General features: G+C 45.0%; 2 protein-coding genes across 2 annotated transcripts in view; both read left to right on the forward strand.

Annotated features, from left to right (window-relative positions):
- The window catches only part of LOC115138647 (protein Daple), a 107,974-nt gene extending 102,560 nt beyond the window's left edge, over positions 1-5,414 (forward strand). Inside the window, 1 exon segment of the mRNA XM_029675733.2 lies at positions 663-5,414. Coding sequence (XP_029531593.2) covers positions 663-1,640 — 978 coding nt within the window. The 3' untranslated portion in view covers positions 1,641-5,414.
- A 6,567-nt stretch (positions 5,415-11,981) lies between these two features.
- LOC115138648 (ovarian cancer G-protein coupled receptor 1-like) lies at positions 11,982-16,417 on the forward strand. The gene has a single exon (XM_029675736.2). The coding sequence runs from the start codon at positions 13,665-13,667 to the stop codon at positions 14,736-14,738; it is 1,074 nt and encodes a 357-aa protein (XP_029531596.1). The 5' UTR covers positions 11,982-13,664; the 3' UTR covers positions 14,739-16,417.
- Positions 16,418-17,346: the final 929 nt, after the last annotated feature.

A 17,346-nucleotide genomic window follows, 5' to 3' on the forward strand; every position in this document is an offset into this window, starting at 1 on the left:
ACTCAGGAGAGGCGAAGGTCGAGAGGTCCTCCGAAACACAACCCAACCAAACCACACTGCTTCTTGACACAACGCACATCCAACCCGGAAGCCAGCCGCACCAATGTGTCGGAGGAAACACCTAGCGACCTGGTCAGCGTGCACTGCGCCCGGCCTGCCACAGGAGTCGCTAGTGCGCGATGAGACAAGGATATCCCTGCCGGCCAAACCCTCCCTAACCCCAGACGACGCTGGGTCAATTGTGCGCCGCCCCATGAGCGAACCCAGAATCTCTGGTGGCACAGCTAGCACTGCGATGCAGTGCATTAGACCACTGCGCCACCCGGGTGGCCCCTCAGTCCCTGTATTCTTAATGATGCAAGTAGGTGAGACCAAATCAATACTTCACCTTGTTTATTAAAGGATTTCTTAAATTAGTTTTCTTATCGTCTCATTGGCTGTTATCCCTGCGAGCAGTGAGCCGGGGAATCTTTAATGCTGTTTAACGGACACCATCTAAACAAACATGATTGGAACAGTCTGATGTTGTCTGTACAGTAATCCAGGAATTTGAGCATGGAGAGTTATAGCTCTGGATGGACTCCCTCCCTGGGTGATGAGGGTTTATTTCCTTGATGAACCTGTCTACGTACTGTTTCTGTCTCCCTTCTCCCTCCCCTCAGGTGCTGTCAGGCAGTCGGGAAGATCTGGTGGCGGACTACTTCAACCCATTAGAACAGAGAGAGAGATCCACCCTTTGTCGGCCCTCTCCCCTGAGAGATGGAGCCAAGACCCCCACCAGCTATGTTACGCCCACTGTGAAGAGAGACACAGACCTCCACCGGGCTGGTGAGGGGCCAGGCAGGACCTCCAAACCAGGCCAGTGTGTCAAGCCCAGTGTCCTGCTACAAGAGGGATCCACCTCCATGCCCCAGTCCCACTCACAGACCCTACCCAACCAGACCAGCAACGGGCTAGGGACAGGGGGGCGGCCTTTACCCCTGGGACCCTTTGCACCCTATGGAGGAGGTCTGGGCAGCAGCAGTTTGTCTCGGACCTTCAGCCTGGCCTCCGCTGACCTGCTGCGCTCCAATGGTCCAGGTAGCTACCGGTCAGACATGGAGGCAGGAGGCTCGCCCAGCCGAGGTGGTGGGGATGGGGTGGTCAGGAGGCCTGGGGCTGGAGCCACGGCCAGGGAGCGCCCCCAGTCTGCCAGGTTAGAAGGACCCTTGGACATCGACCCCCGCAGACTGTCTCTGGCTCCACCCAAAGAGGAACCTCTTAACCTGGCCCCTCCCCAGCACCACTCCTCCTCCCTGTCCCTGCAGCCCAAGTGCTACGGAGGGAGAACAACACCAGGCTCCACCCCCAGGAACAACAGCCCCAGCTCCGGACTGCAGCCACAAGGACAGCCCATCCGCCAGAAGAACCACTGTGGGGAGGTTGCCATGTTGAGGGCAGCGCCGGCTCTGAGGCTGGAGGAGCCACAGGAGGGGGATGCGAGGCTCCAGGCTGACTGCCCGCTGCTGAAGAAACCAGAGGTGGGGGGAGGAGGAGGGGGGCTGAGCTGCAGCACAGAGGAGCACCCCAGGAGCACCTCCGCCTCCCCAGACCCCAACAACGACCCTCAGACTGTATGGTATGAGTACGGCTGTGTCTAGGAGCCGTTATTGTAGTGGCAGGCCTCAGTACTGTACAAAAAGTTTTCTTCCTGGTAAACCACAGGATGCCTGGTCTGGCACCGCTAGGCTGGTCCTCACTGAACTGTTTCTGACCATTTGAAACTTCCTAGCTGCTTTTAACGCTTCATAAAGGAAATTATACCCCAAAGAGACCACTACACCACAGGGCGCTGTACCCAGCTGGCAACATATGGTTGATTTGATTTGCATGACCAACACGTGGGCATGGTACTTGGGACCGCCAGTGCCGCAGTTACATTAACATGTACAGGAATGCTTTGAGGAAGGCAAAAGCACTAGAGAGAAAAAACGAAAAGAAAAATACATTCGTGGCTATTGGACAACACTGGTTGCTCTATGTGCACTGTATGTGCTGTGCGCACAGTGGGTCTGGCCCTGTCCAATGAGTTCTATTCTGAATCTGAAAAACTAACATTTTGGGGAAGACCACTCCCAAAGACCACTCCCAGAGTAATTGCATGGTAAGGTCTGTCCTCCATCTTTAGGAGCGTGAGGACAGATTGTTTATCTCAACACAGCCTCAGTGACACATTACTGGAAATGGGTCAGCTCCCACTTTGAACATGCTGTTTTCTGTTGCGTCTGTGGGTGACCCAAACTATGGGCTTTTGCATATATCTCATCTCAAAGTGAAACTGGCTTGTGGGGAGCATGTAATTCATCCCATATCTGTTTTTGTGTACGCAAGGCAGGACGAAACAGGCAGATATACCATAGAGGGAGGGAACACCAGACTGACCAACTCATGAAGAGAGACAAAGCAGGGCTTTTTGTAGCAAGAGGGGACCATTTCTGGAGGAAAGGATTGAGTGAGTTTAAGATGAAGAAAGACAGAGATTTGGAGATGATTGACATAATGGTGATGATGGACAGAGAGAAATGAAGAAAGATGAATGAGAGTTTCAGAGACATTGGTCAGGTGGAAGAATTAAAAAATGATACGTAAAATGTTCTCCATGACTAACCACCATTAATGCCCCAGAAAACTGATCCCTATACAATAGATGTGATGTGCAGAAAATAAATCTTATTTTCCAAATACAATCCAAAGATTGACAAAACAAGGATGAATATGTAGATGTGTCTGAAGATGGGATACATTTTTATTACAGAAAGCTAATCGGTGACATTATCAACAAGAGGCTATTAAAGGCGTCTTTTTAGTTTTTAATTATTGATAGTGTTGGAATTATTACGTTTTGTATATATTTTTTTACACCACTACCCAGCTCTAAAATGTCAGTAAGACTCAATGTATTTATTATGTTCCTCTCAAATTACAAAACTATGTCTGCGTGTCTGTGTTTTTATCTTCTCACCTAAATGGGTTTGTTGTGAAGTTGAGTGTGGTTCACTAAGGGTGGTGTCATGTTGAATTGTGCACAACCTCTCATTCTCTTAATGTATTGATGAGTTTTCTGTATTAGTAAAAAGCCAGTGGATAAAAATCTCATTAGACTCCTCTATTAGGTAGACGACTAGTCCGTCTATTAGAGGTGTATTATAGTACAGTTGAAATCAGAAGTGTACATACACTTAGGTTGGAGTCATTAAAACTCATTTTTCAACCACTCCACAAATTTCTTGCTAACAAACTATAGTTTTGGCAAGTCGGTTAGGACATCTACTTTGTGCATAACACAAGCAATTTTCCAACAATTGTTTACAGACAGATTATTTAATTTATAATTCACTGTATCACAATTCCAGTGGGACAGAGGTTTTTGAGTCAATTGGAGGTAGGCCTTGAAATACATCCACATCTTCAAACTCAGTGCCTTTTTACTTGACATCATGGAAAAATCTAAAGAAATCAGCCAAGACCTCAGAGAGAGAAAAATTGTAGACCTCCACAAGTCTGGTTCATCGTTGGGAGCAATTTACAAACGCCTGAAGGTACCACGTTCATCTGTGCAAACAATAGTACGCAAGTATAAACACCATGGGACCACGCAGCCGTCATACCGCTCAAGAAGGAGACGTGTTTGGTCTTCTAGAGATGAACGTACTTTGGTGCGAAAAGTGCAACTCAATCCCAGAACAACAGCAAAGGACCATGTGAAGATGCTGGAGGAAACGGGTACAAAAGTATCTATATCCACAGTAAAATGAGTCCTATATCGACATAACCTGAGAGGCCGCTCAGCAAGGAAGAAGCCACTGCTCCAAAACCGCCATAAAAAGACAGACTACGGGTTACAACTGCACATGCGGACAAAGATTGTACTTTTTGGAGAAATGTCCTCTGGTCTGATGAAACACAAATAGAACTGTTTGGCCGTAATGACCATCGTTATGTTTGGAGGAAAAAGGGGGAGGCTTGCAAGCCGAAGAACACCATCCCAGCCGTGAAGCACTGGGGTGGCAGCATCATGATGTGGGGGTGCTTTGCTGCAGGAGGGACTGGTGCACTTCACAAAGTAGGTGGCATCATGAGATGGGGAAATTTATGTGGATATATTGAAGCAACATCTCAAGACATCAGTCAGGAAGTTAAAGCTTGGTCGCAAATGGGTCTTCCAAATGGACAATGACCCCAAGCATACTTCCAAAGTTGTGGGAAAATGGCTTAAGGACAACGAAGTCAAGGAATTGATGTGGCCATCACAAAGCCTTGACCTCAATCCCATAGAAAATGTGTGGGCAAAATAGAAAAGGCGTGTGCGAGCAAGGAGGCATACAAACATGACTCAGTTACACCAGCTCTGTCAGGAGGAATGGGCCACGATTCACCCAACTTATTGTGGGAAGCTTGTGGAAGGCTACCCAAAATGTTTGACCCAAAACAATTGAAAGGCAATGCTACCAAATGCTAATTGAGTGTATGTAAACTTCTGACCCACTGGGAATGTGATGAAAGAAATAAAGCTGAAATAAATCACTATTATTATTCTGATATTTCACATTCTTAAAATAAAGTGGTGATCCTAACTGACCTAAGACAGGGAATTTTTACTTGTATTAAATGTCAGGAATTTTGAAAAACTGAGTTGAAATGTATTTGGCTAAGGTGTATGTAAAATTCCGACTTCAACTGTAAGATATGTAAACATTATGTAGTAGAGCATGAAAATATTTGGCACTCAAATCTTCCTTCAACTTGTTCTATTCAGATACCAAACAGATTGATCAAAGGTTGGCATGATTGGCATTCCCAAGAGGAATATCATCTGTTTGCTGTGGATCACACACATGCCTAGGCAGGTAGCCTAGCAGTTAAGAGTGTTGAGCCAGTAACTGGAAGGTTGCTGGTTTGAATCCCCGAGACGGCAAGGTGGACAAATCTACCGTTCTGCCCTTGAGCAAGGCAGTTAACCAACAACAACAACTGCTCCTCGGGCGCTGATGACATGGATGGCACCTCTCTGATTCAGAGTTAAATGTGGAAGACACATTTCGGGTGAATCCATTCAGTTGTGGAACTGACTAGGTATCCTCCTTTCTTGCCTCTCTTTTCTATGCACAATACGTGTTCCATCACCATGTGTTTTGTCCGACTGGTACGTCGGTTCTGTGTATACTGTACAGTAGGTTAGAGATTGGAGTTTGATAATCGTGACCAAACACTACTAAAAAATGACTAGTTATGACAGACCTACAAACGTGCAAAGATACTGAAATGTAAATATTGCAGATGTTTGTGATTTGTTTTCATCGGTTAATGAAGATGCATAGACCTTTTTTTGTCCAAAAACAATTGAAACCTTTTTCAATAAAGTTTTGTAAAATGTAGTTTCTCCTGGCTGTCTTTGTAGGCCAATTTATGTTACTGTGTGACAATAGTCAGGGTAATACGTGATGGCATTACCGACACCATGCAACTGCTAAAATATTATTAGAGTGTCAGTCCCAGCATTTATCGCATGAATAGACACAGTAGGAGTGTAGTTTACTGGAAGGAGGAGGACAGGGAATTCACTCACACGATGAGTGACATAGATGCAGTTCAAGATGTCCTGCAGTGGCGCAACGAGCATTCTTATCATGAAAGTGTGCTTTTGATATATATTTTACTCAACTCCCACACATTTCTCGGGAAACTGTTCTGTGGCGCTGAGGGAAACACATTGGGACCACCTGCCTCACGTTCCTCAGTGGCACTCTTGTGTGGTACAGCAGCGTTACTTTCGTGTTAGTAAAAAAAATAGCGATTCTTTCTTCAGAGCACTGACGGAGTTGCTACGGAGAAACCTATGGACTCACCATCAGACAGCGCGCGCCCAGCCTGTTAAAAGGGGAGCAGATAAGGTAAACATATTTTTATTTTATTTATCCTATCTTTATAATAATGCAAACACGTGCTTTAGTTTGTAACACGTGCTTTATTTAGTCAACTGTATATTCTAAACCTTGTCCATTGCCCCACAGACTCATTCTATGTATAAAAAATAGCCCCTCTCTCTCTCTATAAGCCTTGGTAGCTCTAATTGGTTTTTAAAACTATTGTTTCAAATGACCATCTTTGCAAATAATTCCTAAATGCTGTACTATTGCAATTATACAATAGGCTTTCCAGTGTTTGTCTGAGGGAAGTAGCCTAAATTGTGTATATTATAGAATACAATTTTAGCTTCTTCTAATGAAACTATCTTATTAAACATCATGTAGGCTATACTGAAAAAAGAAAAAAACTGAATGCTGTGTTGTGGACAGTATTTAGCCAGAGTATATATATTGTGGACAGATTTCAGCTTGGAGACCAATGCGATAACAGGTGCAAGGTTTGGAAAGGTTTGTCAATATTGTTAAGTGGGTAATATCAATTTTTCTAGCTTTTAAAATATTACACTGTCAAAGCTGTCCTTGTCCAATACCTCTGCAAGTGAGTATGGTGGAATAATTATTCTATGGGCGTTTAGGACAAGAAGTAGGAAGTCAAACTAAGAGGACAAGTCAATGTGCCAATGCATTCTTTTTGTGGTCCCCCAGTGACTTGAAGTTTTTCTAAATGGGCCAAGTAATGCCCTCAGGGTGCCAGTCTTCGTCTCGGTGCATTGGTCTATGAATGCTTGGTCTATGACTGAATAGGTTGACTGGCATTGAGCTATGAACTGGTTCGGATTTAGTCACTCACACACAAACACACTTGCCTCAAGCAAGTGGCTCTTTGGAAAGCCGATTAGATACTGCTGAAATTAAACCGACATGAATTGGATCTCTATACTCATGGCTGACTCACAGCACAGGAGTGCTTTTCAGTTAGACATTACCTCCAAGGTCTGATTGCTGCTAATTGTGCTGTAATGATTGTGGTCTGCAGTCTTTATTGTGCCAAAAAGCTCCCCCCTGCCAGGATCCCCCCCCCCCCCCCCTTCGCATTAGTCCCCCCTTCAAGCAAGTCGCAGCAATGAAGAATTGAGTGTGTGCGCGTTCACGCGAAGGGGAGGAGAATTCTGGAAGGGGGAGCTTTTCGGCACAACACCGGCACTGGTGGAGAAAGTTAGGATATGTTCCTGGGTGGTTCTTGAAAGTCAGGACACTCCTTGTCTGGCAGGGAAACCTTTATTATAGATTTTGTAGCATTATTCGAGATTAAAATGTACATTTACCAACATGTTATCAGGAAAAATATTTGTTCTGTGAATTTTCTAAATACTTATTAAATTCCATGTCGGCTCTATGACTGGAAATGACATTGACCAGAGCAAAGGATCCCAATTTCAAACTCTCCAAATGGATATTAAGTGAAAAAGGATCTTATGTAGTTTCTTGCAATAGCCCTATCTGAATTCAAAGAATATTTATTCCAAAATGTGGTCAACTCCGTTAGATTTGTCTAGTATCCTCAATGAATAATACATGAGCAGGGTCAGCTATACCATAAGCATGGACCCCTTCATGTCCTCATTACGTTTAAACTCAGCAAAAAAAAGAAACGTCCCTTTTTCAGGACCCTGTCTTTCAAAGATAATTAGTAAAAATCCAAATAACTTCAAAGATCTTCATTGTGAAGTATTTAAACACGGTTTCTCATGCTTGTTCAGTGAACCATAAACAATTAATGTACATGCACCTGTGGAACAGTCATTAAGACACTAACAGCTTACAGACGGTAGGCAATTAAGGTCACAGTTATGAAAACTTAGGACACTAAAGAGGCCTTTCTACTGACTCTGAAAAACACACAAAGAAAGATGCCCAGGGTCCCTGCTCATCTGCGTGACCGTGCCTTAGGCATGCTGCAAGGAGGCATGCGGACTGCAGATGTGGTCAGGGCAATACATTGCAATGTCCATACTGAGACACCTAAGACAGCTCTACAGGGAGACAGGACGGACAGCTGATCGTCCTCGCAGTGGCAGACCATGCGTAACACCACCTGCACAGGATCGGTACATCCGAACATCACACCTGCGGTACTGATACAGGATGGCAACAACAACTGCCCGAGTTACACCAGGAACACACAATCCTTCCATCAGTGCTCAGACTTTCCTCAATAGGCTGAGAGGGGCTGGACTGAGGGCTTGTAGGCCTGTTGTAGTAAGGCAGGTCCTCACCAGACATCACCGGCAACAACGTCGCCTATGGGCACAAACCCACCGTCGCTGGACCAGACAGGACCTGCAAAAAGTGTTCTTCACTGACGAGTCGTGGTTTTGTCTCACCAGGGGTGATGGTCGGATTAGTGTTTATTGTTGAAGGAATGAGCGTTACACCGAGGCCTGTACTCTGGAGCGGGATCGATTTGGAGGTGGAGGGTCCGTCATGGTCTGGGGCGGTGTGTCACAGCATCATCGGACTGAGCTTGTTGTCATTACAGGCAATCTCAATGCTGTGCTTTACAGGGAAGACATCCTCCTCCCTCATGTGGTACCCTTCCTGCAGGCTCATCCTGACATGACCCTCCAGCATGACAATGCCACCAGCCATACTGCTCGTTCTGTGCGTGATTTCCTGCAAGACATTTAAAAAAAAAATTTTTTTAAATTTTACCTTTATTTAACCAGGCAAGTCAGTTAAGAACAAATTCTTATCTTCAATGACGGCCTAGGAACAGTGGGTTAACTGCCTGTTCAGGGGCAGAACGACAGATTAGTACCTTGTCAGCTCAGGGGTTTGAACTTGCAACCTTCCGTTTCCTAGTCCAACTCTCTAACCACTAGGCTACCCTGCCGACATGAATGTCAATGTTCTGCCATGGCCAGCGAAGAGCCCGGATCTCAAACCCATTGAGCACGCCCGGGACCTGTTGGATCAGAGGGTGAGGGCTAGGGCCATTCCCCCCAGAAATGTCTGGAAACTTGCAGGTGCCTTGGTGGAAGAGTGGGGTAACATCTCACAGCAAGAACTGGCAAATCTGGTGCAGTCCATGAGGAGGGGATGCACTGCAGCACTTAATGCAGCTGGTGGCCACATCAGATACTGACTGTTACTTTTGATTTTGCTCCCCCCCTTTGTTCAGGGACACATTATTCAATTTATGTTAGTCACATGTCTGTGGAACTTGTTCAGTTTATGTCTCAGTTGTTGAATCTAGTTATGTTCATACAAATATTTACACATGTTGAGTTTGCTGAAAATAAACGCAGTTGACAGTGAGAGGACGTTTATTTTTTTGCTGAGTTTAGTGCAAACAGACAACCCATGGTCTGTAAAGTTCTCTACTTTTGATAGACTTAAACAAATATTGGAATCTCCACTGCCACATTTAATTCGGTTTTAGAGTTATAAAGCAACTGAGGAAAAACAATCGCTACTTTGTATTCCATTTGAATTAAAGACATGTTTTATTTGTCAACACTGTAAGACATCAACTGTCAGATTTTTGTCTAACATCAACTCATTAAGAGTGCTGATAGTTCTGGTAATGGTTATAAGGTATTTTCATGTGAATACTTTTCCATATTTTACAAATGTTTGTATTCAACTTATATTTTTAGAGGCAAAAATATGTCTGTTTTGAGTATCTTATCAACTCTGTCAGTGGATTGTCAACTCCTTCACTGATGGCTAACCCCCTTAAGATTATTATTATTTTTTTAGGGGGGGGGGGGGGGTCAATATTCTGGAAAAATATTTGAAGTACTGTTCTGATGCTTAAACTATTGAAGTATTTGATGTGCTAGACCTAAGGTATAATGTTTGCTTTAAATGTTTTGTTTTCTAAATCTAGAAAAACATGTCCTGTAGCATTTAATAGTGCTATAAAACAAAAATACATTTTGGAGATTTGTATTACATATTTAAATAATCTGTTATTTAAAAACAAGGCCTTTAAACACTTGTTGGGCAATAATTGTAAAAATGAAATGCCTTTTCTGGTGTCTGACGGAGTTGAGAGAAATCCAGTTAGTTGCATTTTATGAAAAAAGTAAAGAATGAGGTTGTGGTGTTACATGGTGTAATAGCTGATACTTTAGTCTGTCAAAAATATATATTTCATATGTTAATTTTAAGGAAAATATTTGTGGGGAAAAATGTCAGATTGTCCAGTCTTTCAATAGTCTGACCTACACAGTTCTCTTTATGACCATAACATAAATTCAGCCAAGTCCTGCAGAAAGGACAGGGGGGATTCTGTTATTGATCTAACATATTCATACTTGAAATCCTAATCCAATATCAATCAGTAACTAATGTTCTTTATTGGACCATTAAACATTTTACATCAAAAAACAAACGTGTGTTTGTAATTGGATAATTGCAGTTAGTACCGCCCTTTTTCACTCTGCTTCAAAACATTTGATGCCTACTGAACACACCCCTTCCTACACCCATCAGTATCAGTTGTGATGGTTTATGGTTTTGTGTTGACTTATATCTCCATCTGCAGATGGGCCTATTCAGACATGTTATGAGAACAAAGGTAAGAGCAGAGTAACTCTGATGGATATTTTCATTATGGAATATTATCACAAAGTAGGAAGGACCTGTGAGGGTAATGATGCATTTTAATATTTCATCACTACATTCTTGATTATCATAATGTTGATTTGAGATGAGAGCTCCTTGTTCTTCAGCAGCACATGTTACTACTCCAGGCATGAGTACAGTACACCTTGGGAACATGTATTTTGTGTTGCTTTAAAGTGCTTTGAGATTATTTAATGAGTAGTGCTATAAAAGTTTAATCAATTATGTTGCGGTGTCCTGTTTCCATGGTCACCGTGCTGTCTTCCCTCTGTATTGACTGTCTTGTATTTCTGATATATAGCCTCAGTAGTTCCAGTTTAGGTTGCCACGGTTACATGCATAGGGCTGTTGGCAGGCTCACTAGTCACCTGGTAGCAAGGCCTGGCCAATCGATACCTATGTAGGCCAGGCCAGCTAGTAGAGCGCAGACCTCACCTGGCTGTGTCTGCCTGTGTGATGATCCAGATCTAATTTCACATAGAACAGCAAAAGCTCTAGGGAAATCACATGAGCTAGTGTGTGGGATTCATCATGCCTGAACACAGCAATGCCCTGTATTTTAATCATGGTCACAAAATGAATTATTTTACAATGTTACTTGTGTAATTACAACGTTACTACACAGGTATAATTTGATTTCAATAGGCTCATCATTGAGGTTAATTTTTTTTTTTTTTTACAAAAGAGCATATGGCTGTGAAGTCATGACTGGGACGATGTTAACTTGATCTCTTCTCTGTCCTGCAGGCCTGTTGTGGAGGGCTAGGCTATGTCTGAATTCTCCACCCTTCTCTTGAAGTGTGCACTTGCATAGGATTGGTGTAAGAATTGGCAGGAGGCAGTTTCCTCCACTGCTAAATTAATGCAAGAAAGTGTGCAAGTGCACACTTCAGATGGTTGGCAAATCAGGACATAGCCCTAGTCAGAGAAAGTGGGGAAAACTGTTCCCTGATCTCCTCAGTCCTCCTGATGTCCCTCAAAGGAGCACAGGCAAATCACTCTAATTGGAGGTCTGGAGTTGTGGGGGAACACAAAACACACACAGCAGAAAGAGAGGCTATGGTGATCAAATCAAACTTTATTTGTCACATGCGTCAAATACAACAAGTGTAGACCTTACCGTGAAATGCTAACTTACAAGCCCTTAATCAACAGTGTAGACCTTACCGTGAAATGCTTACTTACAAGCCCTTAACCAACAGTGTAGACCTTACCGTGAAATGCTTACTTACAAGCCCTTAACCAACAGTGTAGACCTTACCGTGAAATGCTAACTTACAAGCCCTTAACCAACAGTGTAGACCTTACCGTGAAATGCTTACTTACAAGCCCTTAACCAACAGTGTAGACCTTACCGTGAAATGCTTACTTACAAGCCCTTAACCAACAGTGTAGACCTTACCGTGAAATGCTTACTTACAAGCCCTTAACCAACAGTGTAGACCTTACCGTGAAATGCTAAGGGGGTGTGCGGGGGTCCATGTTAGAGGTAATTTGTACATGTAGGTAGGGGTGAAGTGACAATGCATAGATAATAAACAGCGAGTAGCAGCAGTGTACAAAACAAAGGGGTGTGGGGTGTCAATGTAATTGTTTGTTGGCCATTTTATTAGTTGTTCAGCAGTCTTATGGCTTGGGGGTAGAAGCTGTTAAGGAGCCTTTGGGTTCTAGACTTGGAACTCCGGTACTGCTTGCCATGCGGTAGCAGAGAAAACAGTCTATGACTTGGGTGACTGCAGTCTCTGACAATTTTATGGGCTTTCCTCTGACACCGCCTATTATATAGGTCCTGGATGGCAGGAAGCTTGGCCCGAGTGATGTACTGGGCTGTACACACTACCCTCTCTAGCGCCTTAGTCAGATACAGAGCAGTTGCCATAGCAGGCGGCGATGCAACCGGTCAGGATGCTCTCGATGGTGCAGCTGTAGAACTTTTTGAAGATCTGGGGACCCATGCCAAATCTTTTCAGTCTCCTGAGGGGGAAAAGATTTTGTCGTGCCCTCTTCACGACTGTCTTGGTGTGTTTGGACCATGATAGATAGTTGGTGAATTGGACACCAAGGAACTTGAAACTCTCAACCCGCGCCACTACAGCCCCGTTGATGTTAATGGGGGCCTGTTCGGTCTGCCTTTACCTGTAGTCCATGATCAGCTACTTAGTCTTGCTCACATTGAGGGAGAGGTTGTTGTCCTGGGACCACACTGCCAGTTCTCTGACCTCCCTATAGGCCGTCTCATCGTTGTCGGTGATCAGGCCTACCACTGTTGTGTCATCAGCAAACTTAATGGTGATGGTGTTGGGGTCATGTTTGGCCACGCAGTCATGGGTGAACAGGGAGTACAGGAGGGGACTAAGTACACACCCGAGGGGCCCTAGTGTCGAGGATCAGCGTGGCAGATGTGTTGTTGCCTACCCTTACCACCTGGGGGCGGCCCGTCAGGAAGTCCAGGATTCAGTTGCAGAGGGAGGTGTTTAGTCCCAGGGTCCTTAGCTTAGTGATGAGCCTCATGGGCACTATGGTGTTGAACACTGAGCTGTGGTCAATGAATAGCATTCTCACATAGGTGTTCCTTTTGTCCAGGTGGGAAAGGGCAGTGTGGAGTGCTGTAGAGATTGGGTCATCTGGGGATCTGTTGGGGCGGTATGCCATTTGATGCACATGAAGTAGTAACTTCACCCTGATTCCAAACACCTCACAGATTGCAATAGATTTCCTGTCTGAATACTGCAGTGAGAGTAGTATGTGTCTACTGCCAATGATAAAGTACACTTTTATAATAAAGTGAAGATGACACTTTATGAGTAAAACTTGCCAATAGTTGCAACTGTAACATACCGGTATGTTATTTCAAGATGTGAGTGGCCATCACTATTTCCAGTTGAGTTAAGATTGTCACAGTCTGCTGGTGAAGCCTTGTTCTTAGAATGATATATTTAGACATGGACTATCAGATTACTCTCATCGTATGTATTTTCATTTCAGGACATTGACTTAATTTTTTTTTTCTCTTCCAGAGCTGAGTTGGAGACATGGCCTTTGTGTTGAGTCAACCTAACCATGGGTCTCACAGCCTGGTAGTGTGTGGGTGCTACTACTAACAGAAAGGAACATGGCATTTGGGCCATGTCTGGCATGACGATGAACATGTTTAAGGTTGAGTCGGACTACATTAACTGCACCATCAGCCATGAGATCCACCAGTACCTGTTCTCTGGAGCCTACATCCTGGTCCTTCTGATCGGCTTGCCCACCAACGCCTTCTCCCTCTACCACGCCTGGCTGCAGCTGAGAGCCAAGAACGAGCTGGGGGTCTACCTGCTCAACCTGACCATGTCGGACCTCCTCTACCTGGCCTCGTTGCCTCTCTGGCTGCAATACATCTTCCAGGGAGATGACTGGAGCCAAACGGAGTGGCTGTGCCAACTGTGTGGCTTCCTGCTCTATGAAAACATCTATATTAGTATAGGGTTCTTATGTTGTATCTCTATAGACCGTTACCTGGCCGTGGTGTACCCGTTCCACTTCACAGCATTCCGGAGCATGCGGGCAGCTACATTGGCCAGCGCGTTCATCTGGCTGAAAGAGATTGCCGTGGGCGTGGTCTTTTTCAGACACAAGGAACTAAGCACTGACCGCACCAACCAATCGGTTTGCTTTGAGCACTACCCCATGCAACCATGGGAGTATCCAATTAACTACTACCGTTTCTCCGTTGGTTTCCTGTTCCCCCTGGGCATCCTTTCCGTGTCGTATTTCAGAGTCCTACGGGCAGTCAGGAAGAGCACTGGCACTCAGAGCGCCCAGAAGACCCGCATCAAGAACCTGGTGACCAGCACCATTGTCATATTCCTGGTATGTTTCTCTCCGTACCACGTGTTCCTGCTGCTGCGTACAGTCTTTGAGAGGGACTGCCCCTTCATCATCAGTATCTTCAACTACTATCACTTCTCCCTGCTGCTCACCAGCTTCAACTGTGTGGCTGACCCGGCGCTGTACTGCTTCGTCAGTGAGAGCGCCCAGCAGGGGATCCAGCAGGCCCAGGAGGCCTGTACCCAGGCCCTCTGCTGCAGCTGCCACAGGGGACAGCATAGCCCTGTTACCGCCACCACCACAGGGACAGACTCCAACGAGGTGGTCACCTCCAACGAGAAGGGGACAACAACCGTCACACCGCTGACACAGAACCAGATGATCTAGCAGTAATATAAATAATACATGGGTTTTATAAAGTTCTTTGGAAGGACCTAAAGATGCTTGAATAGTAGTCTAGGAGCTGGAACCAGATTTGGATAAGAGGGATGGTGGGAAAGATACTGACAGTGACATGGAACATTCTGCAATGAGATGTCATTTAAAAAAGTGTTATAGCAGTGCTACAAGAGTGTTTTAAGGTAATGTTTTTCATTTTTCATTTTTACAATGCTTTCTTTTGAGATAGTTTTGAACTCAAAACTAACTCTATATAGGCTAGCAAATGTCTTCCTGTAACATTTTGTTTCTATCTCTCATCACATTATTTAATATTAATTCTCAGGGTTTCAAATCCCAGACGGTGATTTCAGGAGTGACCTGACTTCATACCTATCAGCACAGATCAGACATATCAACACGTGACCTAATATATCTCTATCGTAGGTCCTCTACGATTCTTGGGTTAGATTCTTGCTGCTCAATATCTGCGAATCGCTCCCATTTCAGGGGTATGTAAAGGATTCCTCAACTTAGCTCAGATTCATAAATGACACTGTGTGTAGAGCATAAACAAAAATACATACAAACAGTGAGCTCCAAATGTATTGGGGCAGTGACAATTTCTGTAATTCAGCACTTTGGATTTTAAGTCATACCCCACCAAAAATGATAACCTCCCCAGATTATTTTATTTATTTTATTTCACCTTTATTTAACCAGGTAGGCTAGTTGAGAACAAGTTCTCATTTGCAACTGCGACCTGGCCAAGATAAAGCGTAGCAATTCGACACATACAACAACACAGAGTTACACATGGAATAAACAAAACATAGTCAATAATACAGTAGAACAAAAGAAAACAAAAAGTCTATATACAGTGAGTGCAAATGAGGTAAGTTAAGGAAATAAATAGGCCATGGTGGCGAAGTAATTACAATATAGCAATTAAACACTGGAATGGTAGATCGGCAGAAGATGAATGTGCAGGTAGAGATACTGGGGTGCAAAGGAGCAAAATAAATAAATAAATACCAGTATGGGGATGAGGTAGGTAGGTAGATAGATGGGCTGTTTACAGATAGGCTAAGTACAGGTGCAGTGATCTGTAAACTGCTCTGACAGCTGGTGCTTAAAGCTAGTGAGAGGGATGTGAGTCTCCAGCTTCAGAGATTTTTGCAATTAGTTCCAGTCATGGGCAGCAGAGAACTGGAAGGAAAGATGACCAAAGGAGGAATTGGCTTTGGGGGTGACCAGTGAGATATACCTGCTGGAGCGCGTGCTACGAGTGGGTGCTGCTATAGTGACCAGTGAGCTGAGATAAGGCGGGGCTTTACCTAGCAGAGACTTGTAGATAACCTGTAGCCAGTGGGTTTGGCGACGAGTATGAAGCGAGGGCCAACCAACGAGAGCGTACAGGTTGCAATGGTGGGTAGTGTATGGGGATTTGGTGACAAAACGGATGGCACTGTGATAGACTGCATCCAGTTTGTTGAGTGGAGTGTTGGAGGCTATTTTATAGATGACATCACCGAAGTCGAGGATCATTTACATTTACATTTAAGTCATTTAGCAGACGCTCTTATCCAGAGCGACTTACAAATTGGTGCGTTCACCTTAAGACATCCAGTGGAACAGCCACTTTACAATAGTGCATCTAAATCTTTTAGGGGGGGGTGAGAAGGATTACTTGATCCTATCCTAGGTATTCCTGAAAGAGGTGGGGTTTCAGGTGTCTCCGGAAGGTGGTGATTGACTCCGCTGTCCTGGCATCGTGAGGGAGTTTGTTCCACCATTGGGGGGCCAGAGCAGCGAACAGTTTTGACTGGGCTGCGCGGGAACTGTACTTCCTCAGTGGTAGGGAGGCGAGCAGGCCAGAGGTGGATGAACGCAGTGCCCTTGTTTGGGTGTAGGGCCTGATCAGAGCCTGGAGGTACTGAGGTGCCGTTCCCCTCACAGCTCCGTAGGCAAGCACCATGGTCTTGTAGCGGATGCGAGCTTCAACTGGAAGCCAGTGGAGAGAGCGGAGGAGCGGGGTGACGTGAGAGAACTTGGGAAGGTTGAACACCAGACGGGCTGCGGCGTTCTGGATGAGTTGTAGGGGTTTAATGGCACAGGCAGGGAGCCCAGCCAACAGCGAGTTGCAGTAATCCAGACGGGAGATGACAAGTGCCTGGATTAGGACCTGCGCTGCTTCCTGTGTGAGGCAGGGTCGTACTCTGCGGATGTTGTAGAGCATGAACCTACAAGAACAGGCCACCGCCTTGATGTTAGTTGAGAACGACAGGGTGTTGTCCAGGATCACGCCAAGGTTCTTAGCGCTCTGGGAGGAGGACACAATGGAGTTGTCAACCGTGATGGCGAGATCATGGAATGGGCAGTCCTTCCCCGGGAGGAAGAGCAGCTCCGTCTTGCCGAGGTTCAGCTTGAGGTGGTGATCCGTCATCCACACTGATATGTCTGCCAGACATGCAGAGATGCGTTCGCCACCTGGTCATCAGAAGGGGAAAGGAGAAGATTAATTGTGTATCGTCTGCATAGCAATGATAGGAGAGACCATGTGAGGTTATGACAGAGCCAAGTGACTTGGTGTATAGCGAGAATAGGAGAGGGCCTA

This window comes from Oncorhynchus nerka, linkage group LG12 (assembly GCF_034236695.1).
Source record: "Oncorhynchus nerka isolate Pitt River linkage group LG12, Oner_Uvic_2.0, whole genome shotgun sequence".
In the NCBI taxonomy this organism is placed as follows: domain Eukaryota; kingdom Metazoa; phylum Chordata; class Actinopteri; order Salmoniformes; family Salmonidae; genus Oncorhynchus; species Oncorhynchus nerka.